General features: G+C 58.0%; 1 protein-coding gene across 1 annotated transcript; it reads left to right on the top strand.

Annotated features, from left to right (window-relative positions):
- Positions 1 to 3,059: 3,059 nt before the first annotated feature.
- Positions 3,060 to 21,087, top strand: LOC142025824 (adenylate cyclase type 10-like). The gene is made up of 25 exons (XM_075018504.1): positions 3,060 to 3,172; positions 3,222 to 3,379; positions 3,683 to 3,787; positions 4,894 to 4,932; positions 5,584 to 5,727; positions 6,476 to 6,681; positions 7,108 to 7,201; positions 7,519 to 7,607; positions 8,178 to 8,369; positions 8,484 to 8,605; positions 9,243 to 9,319; positions 9,629 to 9,818; positions 10,734 to 10,786; positions 12,228 to 12,381; positions 13,102 to 13,294; positions 13,822 to 13,908; positions 14,434 to 14,717; positions 15,342 to 15,478; positions 16,359 to 16,475; positions 17,507 to 17,761; positions 18,459 to 18,797; positions 19,600 to 19,814; positions 20,193 to 20,300; positions 20,458 to 20,636; positions 20,910 to 21,087. The coding sequence occupies exons 1-25, from the start codon at positions 3,060 to 3,062 to the stop codon at positions 21,085 to 21,087; spliced, it is 3,828 nt and encodes a 1,275-aa protein (XP_074874605.1).
- The last annotated feature ends 338 nt before the right edge of the window (positions 21,088 to 21,425 follow it).

Below are 21,425 nucleotides of genomic sequence, written 5' to 3' on the forward strand. Positions count from 1 at the left end.
TGTTCTCTCAGCAGCGCAAGGTGTGTGCACAGGTCTGCCCTCCCTCAGAACCTCCCCGGTCTGCTCGTGGGGTCTGGGCCTGCTCAGGGAGGGAGGAGAGGGGAGGGGAGGGAACATGAGGGGACAGGAGGGGAGGGGACAGGAGGGCATCTGCTCTGGATTCACTCTGGATTGGCAAGTCTTTCCCAAAACGCGGGTCGGTCTGTGCTCCGGCCGCAGCCCCGGGCAGGAGGAGCTGCATGACGGGAGCTGCTGGCCTCGGCCAGGCCTGCACCTGGCAGGAGACAGGGCTCTGGCCCCGGTCACACCGCCCATGCGGAGCCCAGCACCCAGGGCCTTCCTCAGGCCTCACCTTCCCCTGGGGCTGAGGAGGAGAGCCACCCTGTCCTGGCGTGGCCCAGGGCATCCTCCTGCGGCCAGAAGGAAGGACAGAGCCCTGTCACTCTCCCCACAGGGGCTGACCACCGTCCTTCCCTTCTGTCCCTGGGGCTCCCCCGTGCTGGCAAGGCCCTGCGGGGCTTCAGGGCCAAGCAGATGCTGGGGCACCGAGGGCTCCTGGGGCAGCTTTGGGCATCTCTGAAGCTGAGGCGTGGCTGCCCCTTTGCTTCTGCAGATGCAGTTACCTGCTACCCGCTTCACGATGAAAACCGTTTCTTCGTCGTGGCACGTGGACTGGGCAGATGCCACGTCCCTGCTAGTCTGGGAGGACTTCAGGGAAACCAGGAAGTTGCAGCATGCGCCCAGGTAGGAGGACAGTGGAAAGGAGCCCTGACAAGGTTCTTCTGCTGTTTCAGATCTGAACTCAGACATTTGTGTGCATCCCAGCACCAAAGTCTGCTTTTTTTCCTCCGAGCTGCACGGCTTTTTGCCAGCAAAAGCGAGTCGGCCTGAGCTGCTCTTTGGGATAACTTGGCTCCTTCCATTTTGAGTTGCATGCCTACCCTTTTCCTTTTTTCCACCAATGTCTTCCTTTCAACCCCCTTCCCCCCAGGTTGCATCCTCTTTCAAAGGTGATTCTGATTTCAGTTTCTAGGCAGATCATGGAGCAGGTAGGCACAGGGTGTAAGTATGGACTGGTCTATACCTTCAGAGCTGTAGGCTGAGCTGTTTTACCTTTAAAGGCTAGATAGATATGGGCTCTGGGTAGAGTTTCTGTTTGCTAATTATTACTCCTTTGGGGGCCCTGTGACAGTGACAGTAAGTTTGTCTGCCGGCAGATCCGCAGCAGTTAAAACTGACACTGAAAGAGTTTCAATGATGGATGCTGTTCCGTGTGTTTCATTTTGGGTACCCATTTCACTGAGCTAGAATTATTCCTTTGCAGTTAGGTGACGGGGATCTTCTTGCACTGGTCTTTTCTTTCTGGAGCGCATCCTGATATCCTTTGTCATCCAGAGCTTTCCCCTCTGCTGCCAAGAAGAGTGATGGTCGTGATGAGGACTAAATCCTGTGAGTAACGATTTCTTCAGGTCTGATTATGAAGGTGCCAAGCCTCGTTTTGAGGGTCCAAAGGCTCCATTTCAGGCCCAAAGCCTCGTTTTTAGCTTCCAACGCCTCTTTCTTAGGGACAAAATCCTCCTTCTCGTGGACCATAGGCTCATTTTTAGGATTCGGTCTGCAATTCTGAGGGCCCAAAGCCTCATTTTGAGCATCCGGAGACCCATTTTTAGGGTGCAAAGCCTTAGGTTTGGGTACCAAAGCATCATGTGAGGGCCCCCAACCTAATTTCAGGGTTCAGAGCCTCATTTTCATGTCTAAAGCACCATTTCTAGGGCCCAAAGCCCCATTCTTAAGGCCTTGACCCTCCTTCAGAGAGTCCAAACCTGCCCTTCACACCTCTAAGCCTCAAATGTAGTGCCCAAAGCCCTGTATTTGGCATCAAAGCTTCATTTCGGGGGGCCAGAGAGGAACCAATAGGTTCACCTTGTTGTCAGGGTCCAAAGCGTATTTGTAGCACCTCCCCCATTCTTTGCAGTGACAAAGCCTGCTTTTGAGGGCTGAAATCCTCATTTGGAGGGTCCAAACCTGTCTTTCATTACCCATGGCCTTTTTTTAAGAAGCCACAGTTTCATTTTTAGGATCCTGTGGTGGTGTTTGTGTCACTGCCGATAGGGCAGGCCCAGGAACCTGGCTCGTGCAGATGCTTGTGATGTCACCTGTGGCCCAGTTGCTCTGCCGGAGAGGGCAGAGGCTGAGCGGCCTCAGGAGAAACAGGCGAGAGATGGGCCGGGGGCAGCTGGGGCAAGGGAGGGAGCAGGGCCAGGGCCAGGACCAGGGGTGCTACGTGCGCAGGAACAGGTATCTCATTTTTATAGAGCAGCATCATTTTTAGGATCCAGCCAGTTGCTTTGAGGCTCCAAGCTGCATCCTGCGTTTCCAAGCCCTCATTTTAATGCTCCAAACCCCTCTTTTAGGGCCCAAAGCTTCAGGTTTAGAGTGCAAAACTTCAATTCTAGGGTCGGAAACCTCCTTTTTATGGTCCAAAGCCTCATTTTTAGGGTCCAAGCCTCATTCATCAGTTCCAAGCCCCACTCTTCAGGTGCAAAGACTCTTTCTGAGGGCCCAGAGCATCATTCTGAAGGCCCAAAGTCTGATTTGGAAGGGCCAGAGCCTCCGCTGTAGAGGCCAAAGCCTTATTTACAGTGTGCAAAGGCTCATTTTCAGGCCCCAACCCTCAGTTTTTAGCTTCCACAGTCTCCTTTTTAGGATCCAGTCTGCAATCTGGAGGGTTCAAATGCTCATTTGGAGGGCCCAAAGCCTCATTTTGGGGGCCAAGCTCCTCGTTTAGGGTATGAAGCCTCATTTGGAGCCTCCAAAGACCCATTCTTAGGGTGCAAGGCCTTAGTTAGGTAGCTGCAAATTCAGCGTCGGGTCGCTGCACGAGCCTCCCTTCGGCACTGTCCTCCAAGAAGTGGGGTGGCGCTGGCTGCTTCCGAGTCATTGGCTCAGCATCCAGGAGGGAGACTGGGTCACGGCGGCAGCTGCTCAGCAGGCGATGACATACAGAGGATGTCACTGTTAGCTGATTGTGCTGCTTGAGGACAGACGATGGGTAAGCGATGACCTACGGAGGAGGTCACTGCCAGGTGATTGTGACCACCACCATGAGGGCAGAGGGCCAGTCCCGCACAGAGGCCCCGGGCTCACTGTGCAACTCGCACTGTGTGGTGAGGTCCTCGTCCTCCCAGCTGGGCACAGCCATCTTCTCCCGTGTGCCACAGGGCGCTGATGATGGCTTCTGCCTGGGAGAGGAACCGTTACCACTCACAGCTGGAGAAAGCAGCAGCTTTTCTCCCCAGTCTCATTGCTGAGGACTACCTCAAGATTATCGGTCCCGTTCAGGCTGTCCAAGGAGTGCTGCTCTTTGCGGATATTTCAGGTGGGGTGAGCAGGGAGGAGCAGCCACGGACACGAGCCTTTTTGGGACACGCTAGGCCCTTTGGAGCCCTGCCCGGGCTCCTCAGACAGAGTGGCCACCTTGTCACTGCTGAGGTCTTCTGCTGGGATGCCCAAAGAGAGGGGGACGGGTTATGTTGGGCGGTGAACCACTGCCACCACCAGCACTGAGCCAGCGCGTGGGAAGGTGTGACCTACAGGTTCTCGGGCCGGGCAGCATGGAACTGGCTGCCAGGTCCTTTGTCCCACGTGGGCATTTCCTGACTTCTGGGTGTCCCTGTTACAGGTTTCACTGCTTTGACAGAGAAATTCATCCAGAGGGCCGGCCCAGACAGAGGCACTGATGAGCTGGCGCAAACCCTCAATTCCTACCTGTGTGACATTTTGGAGGGTAAGAGCCGTGCTGCGGGACTGTCTGGCATCGGGCCGTGAGGCTGCTCGTGGAGGGTGGAGGTAGACATGCTGGGCAGCCTGGTCCTGCCTCCTTGCAAGGGCTGGGGCTTTCTGTGGCCTGCAGGAACAGCAAGAGCAGCCAGGGTCTCCTGGTGAGTCAAGGCGGGCGCAGGTGCTTTCTGCTCCCCCCTGTGGCTGAGGAGGCACCCGCTTTCTCAGCAGCTTCCTCTGTGCTTCTGGCGTGAACACCTGGCCCAGTGATGCATTAGTGCCCAGAGCAGGCTGGGGGCATCCAGCAAGTGCCAGGGCACGAGTGACCTGAGGATGCTGGCGCTGATATATGTGTGTCTGTGTGTGTCTGTGACACCCTCACGGGCCCCTTTTCACAGGGGACTTCTTGACCCTTCTAAGCTGACCGTGAGCACATTGTGGCCACCTCTTTGGCAGCCCCTGTAGAGCAAAGCAAGAGAGTCCTCGAAGATGATGAAGGGTCTGGAGCATCTCTCCGATGAGGAAAGGCTGAGAGAGCTGGGACTGGCTTGGGGGGTGATCTTAGTAATGTGTCTAAAACCTGAAGGGAGGGTGCAACGAGGACAGAGCCAGGCTCTTTGCAGTGCTGCCCAGTGTCAGGAGCAGAGGCCACGCCCCAGGCACGTACTGAAACACAGGACGTTCCCTCTGTACGTCAAGGAAGGCTTTTTGACTGTGAGGGTGACTGAGCGCTGGCCCAGGTTGCCCAGGCAGCTTGTGGAGTCTCCCTCCTTGGAGCTATTAAAAAATGATCTAGCCACCGTCCTGGGCAGCTGGCTCTGTGCAGCCCTGCTTGAGCAGCAGGGTTGGACCAGAGGGACCCCAGAGGTCCCTTCCAGCCTCCACCTTTCTGAGATCTGGTGGCAGCTCGCAGGCCTGCCTCCGTGCCTGCTGTGCATGTAGCAGGGCTGTGGCCCCTGTGAGCCCGGGAGGCAGGCCAGAGTGGTGCTTTCCTGGGCTGTGCCCCACGGTGCACCCTCACGTGGGTGCTCCTCTCGGGGCAGAGGGGCTTGCTCTGTGGCTTCTGGAAGAAGGTGTCCACATGACTCTTCCTTTCCTTCTCTCTGTCTGCAGAGGTGCTGACTTTTGGAGGAGACATCTTGAAGTTTGCTGGTATGTACTTAGGACGACGATGCCCACGTGTGCTGACCTGCAGCATTTAGCTGTTGTGGCAGCCATTTGCTGTGCTCTCCTTCTCAAGAGGCTCTGTGCAGCACCTTGAGCCAGCTTCCTGGCCACTCACGCCCCCCCCCCGTGCAGTGCCCTTTCTCCAGGCTTCTCTTTCTCCCTGGGCCTGCCTGCCTCCGGTTTGGCTTTGGCAAGGGCTGTGGCCTCCCTCATTCTGCCCCTGCTGGTAGGCCCCTGGGCTGGGGGTGGGGGGGCAAGGAAGCACTGAGAGGAGGAGACCCCCTAGAAAGCACAGCCAAAGGTGTGTGTCGGGGTGGTGGTGAGGGGCAGGGAGGCCCTGGTGATGGCGGAGCTCGGGCTGCCAGGCTGCGAGGGGAGGAGGCGGCCCTGGTGTGCTGCAGCTGCAGAGGAGCGCTCGGGGCAGGGGGTGCCAGCGCTGCCGGCTGTCGGCCGCTGTGGCTGGCCCGGGAGAGGAGAGGTGTGCCGGTGCCCAGGGTTTGGCCCTGCAGGACGGTGCCCTCCCACAGGCCCATCTTCCTCAGCGCGTCGGCCGGTTTCTGCTGTCCCTGCCACTGAGCGCAGGTCGGGGAGAGTCAGGTCTCAGCAGAGCCTTTCCCTTTCCCTCACTTTCCCCAGGGGATGCTGTGCTGGTGCTGTGGAGAGCACCACCCCAGGAGCTGGCGAAGACCATCAGCCTGGTGCTGCAATGTAGCCGGCAGATCCAGAGGAAGTATGGGAATCGTGACACGCACGTGGGTCAGAAGATCCAGCTGAAGATAGGTACGGGCGCTGTGGCACGGGCTGCTTCTCGCTGGCAGGGAATGGGGGGGATCCGTCCTGGGGCGAGTGCCAAAGGAAAGCATCTCCTGCGAGCATTTAAGGGGCCAGCTGTGGTCTGGGCGGGGATGGGAGACCAGGCCTGCTGGGTTTGCGCGCATTTGCAGATGCAGAGGAAGCTTAAAGGCAAAGCGGGCGTCAGATCAAGTATTAGGGTCCTCGAATATCTGATTTAGCACAAATGTCTGTGGGAGGTAGTTATCTTCCCATTTTTTCAGGTGGGGGCAGCTTTGCATCCTTTGCCCTGCTGGATTCTCCCCTGCCTCTCACAAAGAGCAAAGGGGAGCTGCTTTGCACATGGCTCTGGGAAGGGCTTTGGCAGGCTGTCGTGTGTGTTGTCAAGCAGACAGCTACAACCTGCCTGCACGTTAGTAGAGCAGGCAGTGATCAAGCCCGCCTGGTTTGCTGGGCTTCTGGGCAGGCTGCTGGGCTTCTGGGCAGGCTGCTGGGCTTCTGGGCAGGCAGCTGGCTAAGACACCCGGCACTCTCAAGACACTGTCTATTTCTAGACACCCGTTTCAGGGACCTGTGTCAGTATGCCCCTGAGTAGGATGGAGGATGCCCTTTCCTTCCATAACACCAGTCTCCCCACTGGGCTTCAGATTAGGTTCTGAACAGCTGAGATGCTGGGGGCTGTAGAGCTCAAAATCTTCCCTGTGTGAGTGCTGCTTCTCCCTGTCTCTCTCACCAGGGATCTCTGCAGGGCCCATGGACCTCCTGGTAGTCGGAAGCAGGAGGCGGCAGTACTTCTTGATCTATGGCGAGGCCCTGGATGCAGTTTGTGAGGCCGAAGAGCTTGCGCATGCAGGTGAAGTAATCCTCTCGGCCACCTCCTGGGAGCTCTGTGAGCAGCACCGGCTCAGGACCAGGCGCCTTGCAGGCAAAAGAGCTGTGAAGGTAGGTGGGTGGCATGGCCTGTAGAGCCATTTTGAGGACCCAGACCTGGACATGAAGGAGGGAGGTGTCAGAAGGCTGAGGAGCTGGATGTGGAGAGAGTTGGAGCTGTGGAAGTGGGTGGGCAGCTGAAGCTCTTGTCCTTCCCTCTCAGGGGTAACAGTGGGCTGGGCTTGCTTGGTTTGAGGGGTCGGGAGGCACCGGGAGGGCTTTGGCCCCACCAGCAGTGTCCTCTGTGGGTCATGGCGCTGTTGTTGACAGCTGGGGGATGCCTGCCCAGCGCCGGTGCTTCTGAGGAAGCACTGCTGTCCCATCCAGGCAGGTGGGCTTGTTCTCCCCTTTTCTGGGCAGTGACGGTGGAGAGCAGGCTTTGTCCCCTGGGACTCCTGGGGAGGCCAGTGGCAGCGCCTTCACGCCGTGTGTCTCCAGGTTACAGGCATGGATCCGATGTCTTGGTCAGAATGCCAAGAGGCTTTACGCAAGCTTGTACAACACCCAAGGAGCCACCGCTTGGAAGGGGAAGGTGAGTGCCAACTTCACCTTGTTCGCGGCTTGCCTGGAAAGGTGGGGCCTGGCTGCTTCAGGGGCCAGAGAGGAACCACCTCCACCCTCTTCCTCCTTTCGGTTAGCACTCATGCTTTTGGCCCTCGCGTGCATCAGCTGGGGCAGTGGCTGCTGCTGTCTTCTCCCTCCAGGGGACAGCACTGCCGTGAGCATCTGGAGGTGGCAACATGAGCAAACGCAGAAGACTCTTTCTCCCCCGTTTCCCGTGCCAGCCCCTGCTTTCCAACACCTCGTAGTCCTGTCCTCCCAGCAACCACCTGCTTTTTCTCTCCTCAGGTGCCATGAGACCTGCTCTTCTCCTGCCCGGTGGCGCTAATGCGTACGACGTGCTTAGCAAGTACATATCAGGAGCTGCTCTCGGGAAGGTACGTCCAGGCCACCACTGCTGGGGGCTGCCTTTTTGGAGGGCAGAGGAAGTGGTGCGTTGCAGAGATGGAGTTCTCGTGAGAACAGCCAAAGAGAAGAAAACGCACCCTGAGAAGACAACGCGGGGAAACTGAGCCAGGGGGCACTGGTGCTGCACCATTGCGTGTGTTGTCCTCGGAGAGATACGGGTGGTGGGAGGCAGACTTGTGTCTGTCTGTCTTTTCTGTGGGTATGGTTCTGGATGTGCTGCGGTCGTGGCGGTGGGATAAAGGGGAGGTTGCACTGAAGTCCCCAGAGCATCCCTGCGGGTCGCCCCTCATGTCCATACCCGTCCCAGGATGGGGTGGTACCGGAGCACCTTTCTCTCCTTTGTCATTTGCGTTAACGATTCGGTATCTGCCTGCCACAGGCTGGGCAGCCTGCCCGCCATTTGCACTGAGAGGAGGATTTAGCCCTTCCTCGGGGAGTACCTGCTATTGCCAGTATGCCTGCTCTCCCTCGGTATCTGGTGTGGGGAGTAAGCCCCCGGGAGAGCAGGCTGGTGAAGCCATCGTGCTCTTGTCTTCCAGCTTGATGACAGAGTGCCGCTGGACCTCTTCTCTGAGCTACGGCCAGTCACCAGCCTCTTCGTCCAACTGCGGCTGACTGCCAGAATCAGCACGGTGGACATCCGCACCATCATCCACGATGCCAGCAGGATGATGCTAGAAATCCTCTGTCCTCACAAAGGCGAAATCAACAAAATCGTCCTGTTTGATAAAGTGAGTGTGTGGGAGCAATCGCTTCCCCCCACGCTGAGGGGGTGGGCGGTGAGCAAGAGGGAGAGGCTCCCTCTTAGGCATTGTAGCAAGATGTGCTGCATCCGTCCTTGGCAGGGCTGCATGTTCCTCTGTGTGTTTGGCCTCGGTGGAGAAAAGCTGCCCTACGAGAGCATTCACGCCTTGCAGAGTGCTATTCAGATCTTCACTTCCTGCTCCACGATGCTGATGGAAATAGAGTGAGTGTGTGTTGGGGGTGCATGCTGCCTGGGATGGCGCAAGGGGGCTTCCCAGAAAGAGACGTGTCTTCTAGCTTGCTCTGCCTTGTCCCTGGCAGGAAGGAGGCAGTGCCCTGAGAGGTGGCAGGCAAGCCCCGGACTTAGCCCTCGGCAGCCAGGCGGAGTCCCGCCAAGCACACCCTGCTAGCCACCGTGCTGGAACGAGCCCTTGCAAGGGCAAGAGGCTCCTTGGTGCCAGAGGCAGGCCCTTCTGGGCGACTGGCCCCTGAGCAGGGATGGGGTCCAGCCACCTGATCTCAGGTTGCTGCCATCGCAGGCAGTGACACCGTGGGTGCCTTCTTCCCTCCCTCTTTGCTCATGAGAGGGCTGTGGCCTTCTGCAGGTTGCAGCTCAGGGAATGTGGCCTCAGGGGAAGTGTCCAAAACATCCCACATGCGCTCTACCCCTGTCCTTTGTCCCTTGCAACGTGGGTACGTTGCGCCCCTGAGCTCTCGACGTCCCCAGGACCCGCGCTGGCAGGACAGGATGGCAGGTGGCCCAGGCTAGCGCCGAGGGGAGATGCGGGAAGGGATGAATCTGGGCGGGCAGGACTGCGCCTGGGGCGCTGCTGAAGCTGCACTGTTTCCCTGTGTGCCAGGGCAGTGTCTGTTGCAGTTACCAGTGGGATGGTGTTCTGCGGAGTCACCGGCCACCCTCTGAGGCATGAATACACAGGTAGGAGGCATGTGTCTGAGGCATGGGAGGCTGGTGTGGGCCTGCTTAAGCATAGCACTCTGGAAGAGGAAGGCGGGCTGGGAGAGGGCTTTCCCAGCAGCCGGTCAGGAGCGGCCCGGGCAGCGCGGGTCCTGGCCCGTGGCAGGAGAATGGGCTCTGTGGCCGTTTGTTCCCCTGGGTTCTGCTGATCCCGCTGTGGGGTTGGCCTGTGCTGGAGGTGAGGCAGCCATTGGCCTGGAAGGGCGCCACGGGGCTGATCGCACGGGTACGTCAACGCACGCTCTCGCACGCTCTCTCTCTCTCTGGCAGTTATTGGCCAGAAGGTGAATTTGGCAGCCCGGATGATGGTGCGCTACCCTGGGCTGGTGTCCTGTGATGCAGTGACCTATGCCTCCTCTCGGCTGCCCCCTTACTACTTCAAGGAGCTGCCGGAGAGAAAGATGAAAGGCGTCGGTCATCCTGGCACTGTCTATCAATATGTGGGGATCACCAAGAAGAGGTGAGTGACCTCCGAGAGGGCTGGACGAGGGGATTGTGGCATCAAGGGTGCAGCCTTGGCCAGCAAAGAGGAATTGGGCAGAGAGAGACCAAGCTGGTCTCCCCTCCCTCAGTGTGGCTGAGACGGTCAGAAGCCCTGGTGCGGGAGGCTTTTTGCCTCTCTCCCCTGCTGTCTCCTGCTGCTAAGAGAGCGGGAGTGAAGCCACAGGGATGGGGAAGGTTTGTCTGTCTTGGCAGACACAACCTGGCCTTGCAGGCTCTGTTCAAATGGCTTTCAGCTGTGCTTGCTCCACCACATGCCCTGGTAATGCTGACGCAAGGAGGTTTTTGGGACAAGGCGCTTCCGAGCAGGAAGCTTTGGGCCAGCCTGGTTCCCATGGGGAAATGTGGCCCATGGGGACACCCTTCCTCATGTCTTCCTGCTGAAACCTCAGCTTTTCCTCTGGGCCAGGATTTGACCTTCTCTTTGGATGAGGGTTTGAATGTTAACATTGCCATCTCTTGGAAACTACAGGAGGAGTTAGGCCAAAGGTGCTAGGTGCTTGGCATCCCAACCCGTTCAGTGACACCAATCCTCCTTTCCGAGACACTTGATTCTTTTGGCCAGCGTGTGCTAGCCAACAGCACACCCTGGCTCCTTTCACATGTCTCCAGTGTCTCTTGGTTTGGCCTCTGGTGGTGGACTCTTGATACGTACTCCTGTCCTGCCGTGGCCGTTGGGCTTCTTTATGCTTGAAGCTGTCCTAGCGTGCAGCTTGAACTTTGGGTGGGGGTGCACACAGGGGAAAACATGCTGCTCGAAAGACAAGCAGGTGCACGAGGAGCACATCCTGCCCCTCCATGCCAGGCTGCTTCTCTGTGTCCCCTGGCTTCTCGCCAGCTAATTGACTTGTGTTTTCTTTTCCCCTGCTTCTAGCATATTTGGCATGGGTCTTGCCAAGAAGAGGTCAGAGTACGCCCCCTTACTGGGTAGGTGGAGAATGCCTTGCTCTTCTGAAGCCCAGTTTCTTCCCCTTGGTAACTTTTAGTGCCTGCCACGCTGGGACGGGAGAAGCTTTTGCCAGGGATGGTGTTGCTGCAGAGGCCCTAAGGAAGTGCGGCCTCTCTCGGCCCCTACTTGGTTGATCTCTGTGGGGTGGAAAGCAGGGTGAGGCGCCTGGTGCTGCCTTGCCGTGCTCCAGACCTGGTGCGAAGGTACCTTTCAGCTACGGAGCTGCTCACGCCTGGGGGCTAAACTGATCCCGGTCTTTGGGATCAGGAAAGCGATTGCCTTCTGCCAGTCTGACGGAGAGTTCCGGTGGTGGGTTCTCCCCCTTGTACTCCTCAGAGATCCTTTCTTGGCAGCATCTGGGCGTAGACATGGCAATGTCGGGACCCACGGGGTGCCTTTAATCCCTCGGTGTCTTGCTGGAGGTTTTGGGCCCTGTTACAGGTTAACCCCGGGAGGCAGCTCAGCCCCACAGAGCCACTTGCTCCCCCCAGCGGGATGGGGAAGAGAATCGGAAGGGTAAAAGTGAGAACAGTGCTGGGCTGAGATACGCACAGCTTAATAGGTAGAGCAAAAGCTGCGCAAGCATGCAAGGCCAAATCAGGCATTCGTTCCCTGCTTCCCATGGGCAGGCAGGTGTCTAGCCATTTCCAGGAAAGCGGGGCTGCATCATGCGTAACGGTGACTTGGGAAGACAAACGCCGTAACTCCAAACGTCCCCCCTTCCTCCCTCTTTCCCCCAGCTCATCTTGCCAAGCACCGCATCATATGGTACGGAGTAGGCCTTTGGGTAGTTGGGGACAGCTGTCATGGCTGTGCCCCCTCCCAGCTTCTTGTGTGCCCCCAGCCTGCTCGCTGGCGGGGCGGCGTCAGAAATGGTAAAGGCCTTGATGCTGTGCAAGCGCTCTTCAGCGATAACCAAAACATCGTTGTATTATCAACACCCATGCCTGGTCACAAATCCAAACCATAGCACCGTAGGAGCTATCACTGAAGAAAATTCACTCTAGCCCAGCCAAAAGACCCTGAAGATGCTGCCTCAGCTCCCAGGAAGTGCCCTGTGGCTCATGCTACAGCGAGGAGATGCTGCAGCGACTCGCATCATCTCTTCCAGTCTTGTGCTGGATCACTGCGGGGAGTTGCGTGGGGCTGGCTGAACCTCTGTGTCTGTGGGAGGGCAGAGGGTGGCGGGACGGGGAAGAAGGCATGGAAGCTGCACTGTGGGGCAGGCGGGCCCGCTGCCGCTCTGAGGAAGGCAGAGGTAAAAAAGCTGGGATGAGTGGGCAGGAAGGAGGCCTGGCTGTAGGCGGGCTGGTGGAAGCGGTGGCGGGACAGGGAACTGCGGTGGAGGGCGCCAGCCAAAGTGGCATCTCTCTGCTTTTCAGCACACCCAGCAGCTGTTTTTCTTGTTTGTCTTCGCAGGTCGGGAGAAGGAGATTGACCTCTTTGGCAGCTGCTTGAAAGCCTATGAGGACTCAGGACAAAGGCACATCCTGGCATTTGAAGGCACGATGGGCTCCGGAAAGAGCCACTTACTTACCGAACTGGCCTATTTAGGCCAGGCTGCTGGGCACAGGTACAGGTTTTTGACCTCTAGCTTTGGGATGCTGCCCCTGCCCATCACCTGGCAGCCATAGAACATTCCGTCCCCTCTGCCGGTGCGCCTGGCCCTTGGACTGCAGCCTCCCGAGAAGGCCTCCTGGAGACGCTCCCTAGGAGCACCTGCATGCTCTGCTCCCGCCTCTACATCTCTGGGGAGTTGGAGGTGGCTTCTTGAGCCATGGCCTTTCCTCCTTCACCTCTGGGCCAGGCACAGGTAGAAGGAAAGAGCCCAAGCCCAATGCTTTTCATCTGACTCCAGACGCAACAGACAGCAGGCTGGCCTGTCTCGGAAGCCCTGCTTGCCATCTGCCTGTTTCCCAGAAGGAGCACTGGGGCAGAAAAGCCTTCCTGTGGTCTGGGAGTCAGGCTGCTAAGGTCTGGAGCCCAAAGGCAAACCCACCACTTGCTCCATCCTTGCCCCTTAGCCCCCTGAGTTCCTCTGCAGGGGGAACGTAGCAAGACCTGGGCCGGCGCTGTGGAGACACAAGAGTCTGGAGCCGGCTCTCCCAGTGGCTTGGCAGCAACTGCCCCTCTGTGCCCTTTCTTGTATGAGGAGTGAAAAACTTGGCCTCCTCTGGGAAGCACTTTGAGACGAGTGGCTGAAGACCCCCCCCCCCAAGGGCATCTGCACCCCTTTTGTCTTAGAAGGCTTGGGCTGTTGGGGATCTCAGTCCCCTTTGCTTTTGCACGGCAGGGTAGTTGCCATGGAACTGCTAGAGGTCAACGTGAGGCAGTCCTTCTGTGCCATCCGTACGCTGATGGCCAGGGCCCTGGGCCTCCAGGACAGCGAACCGTGCGGTGCCAGGCAGTGCACGCTGCAGACAAAGCTCCGAGGGACAATTGAAGAGAGCAGCTTATGTCTCCTCAATGACATTTTCCTTGTCGAGGTGAGAGCAAGAGGCCTCTCTGGCCCTGGAGAAGGCCTTCTCATGAGCTTTTCTGGGTCTGATGTTGTGTGGGCGCGCTGCTGGGAGTGCCTTACCTCGGGGGTGGGAAGCGTGGGGGTGGTAGCACAGGTTTCCCGTTCCTGGGCCCTGGGGGGCTCCCTTTCTGGGGTGAGTTCATGTCCTGCGCTGCATCTGGCAGTGCCTGGTGTCTTGTTCAGCACCTTGGAAGTGGCATTGGAGAGAGGCTGGTGCTGGGCGAGTGGTCTGCTCCAGCCAGCCCAAGCTTCCTACAGGCAGAGAACCAGCTCTTCAGCCCACCCCCAAGCCCCAGCTCTGCCAGTGACCCTCAGCAGAGGGCCTCTGCTTTGGGCTCCAGGTGCAGCCCCCACTGTGGCTCCTTGCACCTGTGCTGGGGAGAGGTAAGGTGCTGAGGCCAGCAGAGGCAGTTTGCTCTGCAGTCTTGCTTGGTGGGTTCATGTGCCTCGCCCCGGAGCGATGCTTCTGCCTGACTCTGCTTTTCTGGCCAGTTTCCCGTTTCGGACGAGGTTCGCAAGATGCGTGGAATTGAAAGAAAAAAGGAGTTGCACTCGACTTGGGCAAAAGTGCTGGAGAAGGTGAGCCTTCCTGCCTTCCTGCCTTCCTGCCTTCCTGCCTTCCTGCCTTCCTGCCTTCCTGCCTTCCTGCCTTCCTGCCTTCTTGCCTTCCTTCCTCCTGGGTCAGAGAAGGAAAACAAGCCTGCTGGCTGCAGGCTCTGCACCACAGCAGTGTGAGTGGATGGGAGGACCACACGCCCGGGCCATCGCGCTTCAGGGCCTGAGAAACCCCCCACCCCCACCTCCCCCCTCCTCCCCGCAGCCCCACAAACACACCCCATAACTTTCCTCCCGTCAAGTGTACCCTGGACAAGGAGCAATGGCCTCTGCATTCCCTTGCCCAAGCTGCCTCCTTCTGCAGGTCAGGTGGTGTTAGGTGTGACCTTAAAATCTCAAAGAAATTAAGAGTCAGTAAGCTTCTGAGCAGGGAAGCGGCTGGGGAGAGACTTCAGAGCATCCTCTCAAGAGACAGAGGCTCAGTCTCCTCCCCTGCAAGACACTTGGGATTCCACTGGATTGCCCTCGGAACATCCTGCTTTTTTTCAGACCATTGGAGGAGAATTTGGCATTTTTGTCATCGACAATGCCCATTTCATCGACCCTGCCTCCTGGAGTATCATGTCACCCGTGCTCCGAAATGTCTCCTACTTCATGGTCATGAGCTTGGCGCCGGGCTACGCGAGAACAGAGGGCTTTTGCAAAGCTGCAGCAGACAACACAACGTCCCAGAAAATCACCTATCTTCATCTGGATGAGCTGAAACCTGCAGCTGTGGTGCAGGAGGTCTGCCAGAACCTTGGAGTGGACAGCATCTCCAGGGATCTAGCGAGGTAAGTTCGAGGCAGGGGAGCTCTTCCTGAGGGCTTGACCCTATGCAGACCACGGACGGGAATCAGCGCCCCCGGAAAGGGAGCGCAGGGCCACTAGAAGCATCACCGACTCTAGCGAGTACTCTAGGAGGTGGGTTGCTTGTTATGCCTTGTCCTGGCAGGCGTGAGCTGAGAGTGGGCCACTGCCGAGACACAGAGCGTGGGAAGTGTCAGCCCTTCGCGGCTGCACAGAGAGGAAGGGAGGAAGAGTCCCGAGCCCAAGTGTGGCTGGGCTGTGAAAAGGCCTTGGTCTAGGTGGCCAGGCTGTGGGGGAGATTCCCTGGGACAGAGGCCTGCCCTGCTGCCAGAGAGGATCTAGGCTCCTGAGGAGAGGAAAGGCAGGGCTCGCTGCTCTGTGCTTTGGCCGTTGGCCGCAATTCTTTTCCCGTGGACTTGAGCGAAGGCTGGAGGTTCAGGGGGGCCCAAAAGCCCAAGGCAGCAGAGGACTGTCCCATTCAAAGGCGAGGTGCAGCTGTGACAAAGATGCTGGCTACCCTGTATTGCCCAAGTGACTCGCCGCCCACCTGAACCGTGTTTCACTTTACTCCTCTTGTGGTGGTCACTGCCGCGTCTGCTCCTGTCCAGGTTCCTGATCCAAAGAAGCTCGGGGATCCCGTATTACTGCAAGGAGCTGCTGGGCTGCCTTCTTTGCAACAAGATGCTCTTGTTCCGCACCCGGAGGCGGGCTGAAAAAGCAGAGGACAACTGGGAGAGCCTGATCAGTAAGCACCTTTGCTGCTGACTAGCGAGTTGCTGTGGCGCATTCTCCGCAGCACAGTCTTGCCCCATCGTTCCCCCATGGATCTGGGCAGAGTCAGATCTTGCAGCAGTGCAGAACGTGGTCCGGCGGAGGTGTGGGCTCCTGCGTGCCTTGCTGTTGGGACAGCCAAAGCAGGGGCTAGCGAGTTGTGGTGGCTTGGAGGGGCCTAAATTCTTGGGGCGGGGGTTGGGGGGCTAAAACGCAGGGGAAATGGTTCCAGAGCACATGTGTTTCTGATGTTTCTTAGGCATTCTAATGGGCACATAATTTACCCTGGCCCAACGCCAGCTCACTTGAGAACAAACCCCAGCTTGAGGCTGAGGGACGGGCTTGGGAAACTTGAATTCAAAACCATAAATCCCCACAAGGGTGCTGGTAACGGAAGAAAACGGCGGCAATGCCACCGAGAGCGCCATGCCAGCCAGAGTGCTGTGGCCTTGGGAACAGCCAGGGCTGATGCTGCATTTTGCATGATCACTGGCAATTTCCCTGGCTGTGGAGGTAGCCCTGTCGAAGGCAGCAATGCTGCCGCTTTCTGTCGCGGGGTGTTCAGTTGCCCCCTAGGCACGCCAGAAGCTTTGACTGAGGGGCTGTTTGGGAAAGGTGGTCTGAAGGCAGAACACCTGTCTGTTCTGGGAGGGCTATGCAAAGAAATGCTTGCAGTGGGAACTGTTTTGCTGTGCTTAATGACCACGTTCAGCGCGTGCAGGTCTGTGCGCTTGCACTGGACCGTGTGAAGTGGGACTTGTCCCATCTCAGGCGAATTTTGAAACGTTTGCAAGCCGCAAGTTACTTTGCAAATTGCCTTATTCGTGTTCTCTTGCTCCACCCAGCTTCTGCAGTTGAGGCTTCACCCCTCACAGCAACCTCGAGCTCCAGTGCGGGGAACGATGGCACGGTCTGCATCATCAGACCAGACGTGAACCCGGAGAACACGGTGCTGCCCACCACCTTGAAAGGTGAGGGACCGAGAGCCGCTCTGCTGGCTCACGGCTGTGCTGGGGCCCCTTCGCGGGGCATGGGCTAGAGGGAGGCTGGGCATTTGTGTGCTGCAGAGTCACCCGCTCAGCTTGGGGGCTCCGCTGGGAAGGTGGCTCCAGTGCAAGCAGAAACAGGCCTGGGGTTGCAGGCAGCCATTTTCCCCTCCTGGGTGCGGACCAGCTGTGAGCCTGCTGGCTGCTTTCCAGCAGCAGGTAGGAGAGAAAAGGCTATTGGTGCAACACTAGGATGGCTCCCTTTTCTCACAGAAACAAATCCTTTGCTGGGAAAAGTCTTTGACTTGCCGCTGACTCAGCTGCGATCGCAGCTTTGCCCTCGCTATTCTCTTCTTAAGCTCCCCAGCTAACGTCGCTCTCAAGGCACTTAATCCAAACCAAATCCATTGGTTTTTTCTGTGGATTGGCACGGAAATCCCCCCATAGCCAGGTGAGCTGGATGGGGGAGCTGTCAACGACTGTCCCTCCTCTCTAGCCATAGCCGTTTGTATGAACCTTGAAGAAACGTCATGCTAAAGCATTCCTGCTATGACGTTGTTTTGTCCCGTCTGCCCCGCCCCCAAAAAAAGAAAACCAAACGAAAGGCGTAGTATTGTCTGGCCAAGTTAAGAGAGCTGTTGTGGGGAGCTCTGAGTCCACCTCTGCGGTAGGGAAGGTTCTCTGTTTTCTGTGTGCGCTGTTGGGCAAAACCCTACTCCAGATCTGGTAGGGTGCATCACGGATGCATGTACCTGCTGGATCCTGCCCTCCTCACCCCAGGTGGGCGAGTGTTTGTTTGAGCATCTCGCTCTTCCCCAGGCCTCGTGGCCTGCGATTCCAACAGGTGCGGAGCCATTTTGAAGACGCCTGCCCTGGGCTGCCGTTGCCCAGCAGGTGCAGTGCCGAGGAGAAGAGGCCAAAGTCTACCCCATTTCATGTGTTGAGACTTTCCAGCCTCTCCAGCCTCAGCATGGGGAACAGGCAAGAGAGAAAGAGGTGTTGCTTCTTTTTGACAGAGATTGCGCTGGCCCAGCTGGACCAGATAAAGCCACTGAAGCAGACGGTTTTGAAGTTTGCAGCTGTCATCGGGCCAGTGTTTACCACCCAGCTGCTGTCACACATCCTTCCTGATGGCATCAGGCACAAGATGAATTGCTTGTTGGACATGCTGGTGAGCGACAACATCCTTAAGTGGCTGAAGACCACAGAGGTGCCAGAAGAGGTCCGAGATCCTACCAAGGGGCCAGGCAGCTCTCGGCAGGCAGAGAGTGGTAAGTGGTAGCAGTGAAGAGGCCAAGGGAGCTCCCAGCTGTGTCCTGGTGGGGCTCGCCAGGGCATGGTGCACTTCCCCCCTCTGCCCCAGTAATGGCTGGGTGGAGCTCAGGCAGGCATGGCGGTTCGGGATGGCTTGTTCAAAGATCTTACAAGTCAATCTCAAAGAACGCTAGCTTTGCGCTGGAGGGAAGCTCCCACCAGCTGTCCCGAGTGCCTCTGCTCCTCTGCCTTCAAGTGCTGCTTGTAGCGCAGGCACGGGAGGGCATGTGCCATCACCGATATCCTCTCCCAGCTGCCTGCGGCATCCGGATCAAAGATGCCCTCCAAAGTGCCCCAGGGCCTTTGAGAGGCTTTTATTCAGCTTTGATTCCCCTGTGGTGCAGCAGGGGAAGCTCAGGAGGCTGGGGACTGCCTTGCCAGGAGCGGAGAGAAAGCACTGGCCGGGGCTTGCTTCGGCTGGCGGCAACATCCCCAGCTCCTGTCTGGAGCACAGCTGAGCACTGTGTCCCCAAGGCTGTGCTGGCATCAGCAAGGCAAGGCGGGCCCTTTTGCCTCGTCCTGCAAGGCTCGGTGAGCAGCAGCGCTGGTTTGCTGCTAAGGATGCTCACCAAGGCATGACTTTCATGCCCCGGCTGGGACAGCCCTGAGCCCTGGCCCCAGCTCAGGCTGATGCAAAGGCCCTTTGCCCTGCAGGTGTGGAGAGACCCTCTCCGAGCAAGAAGACCACGGAGCGGCAGTCTGGCGTGCTGGTCTTCTGTGTCCCACTGCTGCGGGAGGCTGCCTACGAGCTGTGGCCCGAGAGACAGCGGGTCGCCTTGCACCGCAAGTGCGCCGCCTTCCTGGAGCGGCACGCGCACAAATGCGAGAGCTGCAGCCGAGGGGACTTTGTTGCCTTCCACCGCTTTGCTGTCACCAGCACCCAGGAGGGAGGGAGCAGTCAGGGCCCTGCTGAGCAGGGCGACCCTCACAGCTGGGAGGCCTTGGTGCTGGCAGGAGAACAGCTGAAGAGGGATAGGACTCACACCCCTGAGGGTATGCTGTGCACCATGCTTCACAGCCTGGGCCCTCCAGGACCCCAGGGGGGCTGTGCTGGGGATGGGGTGGGAGGACATCTGCTAGGGACGAGCCCAGGAGGTGAGGATGGCCACTGCAGACTTTCTGCAGTGTGTCGGGACCCTTGCAAGGACCCTTGCGATCCCCAGCCCGCTGAGAGAGGGAGAGTAGTTCTTCCCCTGGGGTGTGTGAGGAGGTATCTAACCCCCTGTTTTCTTTCCTGATGCTGCAGGTGCTCTGCAGCAGCAGCAGGCTTTCCTGGAGGAGGATTTTGGGTGAGCAGACACGGTTTTGATGATTTTGGAAGGCAGTGAGCTCAGGGTGTCCAGAGCAGACAAAGGAAGCGCCGCCATTTGGCTGCCGGTTGTGACTGCAGCTTAGGGAAGAGGCTTTCTGTGGGGTGGGAGGTGGGAGGAGATGGCCGTGGAGATGAGGGAGTGCTTGAGGAAGCCTGTGGGCTCAGAGCGATCATCACACTACACTGGAGCAGCCTTTGCTTTCCAGTTCCTACAGAGTAGCACTGCAAAATCTGCAGGGGAAAACCTGCCCCGGGGACTCGGGTGGTTTGCCTGTGGGAAGAGGTGACAGGAAGCCCAGCTTGTCTCTTTCTCCCTACCTGCCAAGCACCTGTACGGGTCATACATGCCCATGGCCTCGTGCTCTGCTTTGAACAAAGGGCTTTTGATGCCGTCTCTGTGGGGAGAAAGAGCAGTACAGGTGATGCCTGTGTATTCTTTGCTCTCTTCTTCTCCTGGGAACCGTCCTCTGACTAGTGTGGCAGGACGGTTTCTGGCAAAGAGTGAACAGACAGCTGAGCTGCCCAGCAAGACCGACAGGAAGCACAGCGGTACCTGCTCATGTGAATGCAGAGCCATCGTGGAATCGGTGCTCGTGCCTTTGGCTCGCCACTACGTGGCGATGGGCGATGCTGCCAGAGCCTTCTACTACCTTCTGGAGTCTGCAGCTGCCTACCTGCATGTGTCCAACAGCTACATGGTGAGTTGCCCTGCTTGCCAGCACCCACTGTGCACAGAGGCCTGCCTGCCTGGCCGTTGCACTAGGGCATGCCTTTGCGGGACCTTGGAAGGGAAATGCTGGGGTCAGACCCTGACTTTTTCCTCTGGTTTGCCCCTTCTGCGGCAAGAGACACAAGGCACTGTGCTCTTAGCACGAGGGGCATTAGCAGGGAGGCAGTCTGAAGGATCACTGGTGCCTGTCTGTGCTCTGAGACAGTGTGACTGTGTTTGGGCGGGCGTCACCAGGGGGAGAAACAGGCCCTCTTAAGACGTATGCCAGAGGCAATGATGAGGGAGGACAAGGCTGGCCATGGGCTCTGCACCCACGCTCACCTGCTCTCTGTGTGCTTGCGCAAAGGCCCTCATGAAGCTGAACGAAGCGGAGGTCCTGAGGAACTCACTAGAGAAGAAGGCAAATGTGATAGCCTGCTTTGAAGAGGCCACCTTCTTCAGCCTCAAAGGGGAGGTAAGAGACGGGCAGGTCTGGAGGGATCTCCCGGGGGACGGAGCTGGATGCCTTCCGCGGTTGCAGGGGATATCCCTGGCATCTCCAGCCACTTGGAGATTCCTGCAGTCTCCTGGGCAGCTAGTCCATATCAGGATGTTTCCCTTTTCCTCTGCAGGTCTGCTGGCATATGGGGCGCATGAAGCTGGCAAAGAAAATGCTCAGGGAGGCTTTGAGCCTGCTCGGAAGACAATTCCCCCGGACCTCCATTGGAGCCTTTGTCAAGTCTCAGGTGGAAAAGTTGCCGTGTGCCTCTTATGTTGCCAGAAGAGCATCCTCCCTTCCGCAGGAGGCCCGGTAAGAAGCAGAACTGAGAAGCCAGGGGAGGAAGAGCCATTTCCCACCTGGTTCCAGGCATCCCGGCCCAACCTGCCTAGGCTTGAGGCCACCCTGAACCTGACACATAGGCCTTAGCAGGACCGAGGCAGTAAGGAGCCACGTGCGGGTAGACCAGGGGACGGCAGAGCCCCACACTCCCTCCCTCCTTGCGCCCTGCTTTCCACCGGCCCTGTCCCATTTAGCACTGCACAGCTAGAGCCTCTGGGCCAAGCAGTTTCTCTCGTGTGGCAGGAGGAAGAGGCTAGCCTGGCTGCTGCGGCAGAGCTGCTGTCTTTCCTTACTGGAGCACCTCTTCAGCCTGGAGGGCACTTCCAGTGGACGGACGTTCTCCCGCCTGGCAGCGCGCATGAAGGCCAACACGGACAGGGCAGCGGACTCCTACCGGGCAGCAGACTCCTGCCACAGATAGACTTACAACAGAAGGGTGGCAATGAAGTTACCTCATTAAACAGCTCCGTTATTATGACCTTTGTAGTCGGGCCTTTCTTTCTGTCTGAGGCACAGAATGGTACGCTGTCTTGTCATTTCTGTTGGCGGCTACTGTGGTGGCTCCATCAGTGATGGCTACAGCTCTCTCGAAGGCCCTGGTGCAGGCTCCTGATGGAAGACGCTTCTGATTTGAGGTCACATTAAAACCAGAGGCCTCTACAACCCTAGCCCTCTCTGTTGTTCTTGCTCCTCACCACCTACGTACGGTCAGCCGGCTCCTGCTGCTCCCTGTCTTTCCCCCGCTAAAGGGGAGGGGTT

The sequence above is a fragment of the Buteo buteo genome, chromosome 30 (assembly GCF_964188355.1).
Source record: "Buteo buteo chromosome 30, bButBut1.hap1.1, whole genome shotgun sequence".
Taxonomy (NCBI): domain Eukaryota; kingdom Metazoa; phylum Chordata; class Aves; order Accipitriformes; family Accipitridae; genus Buteo; species Buteo buteo.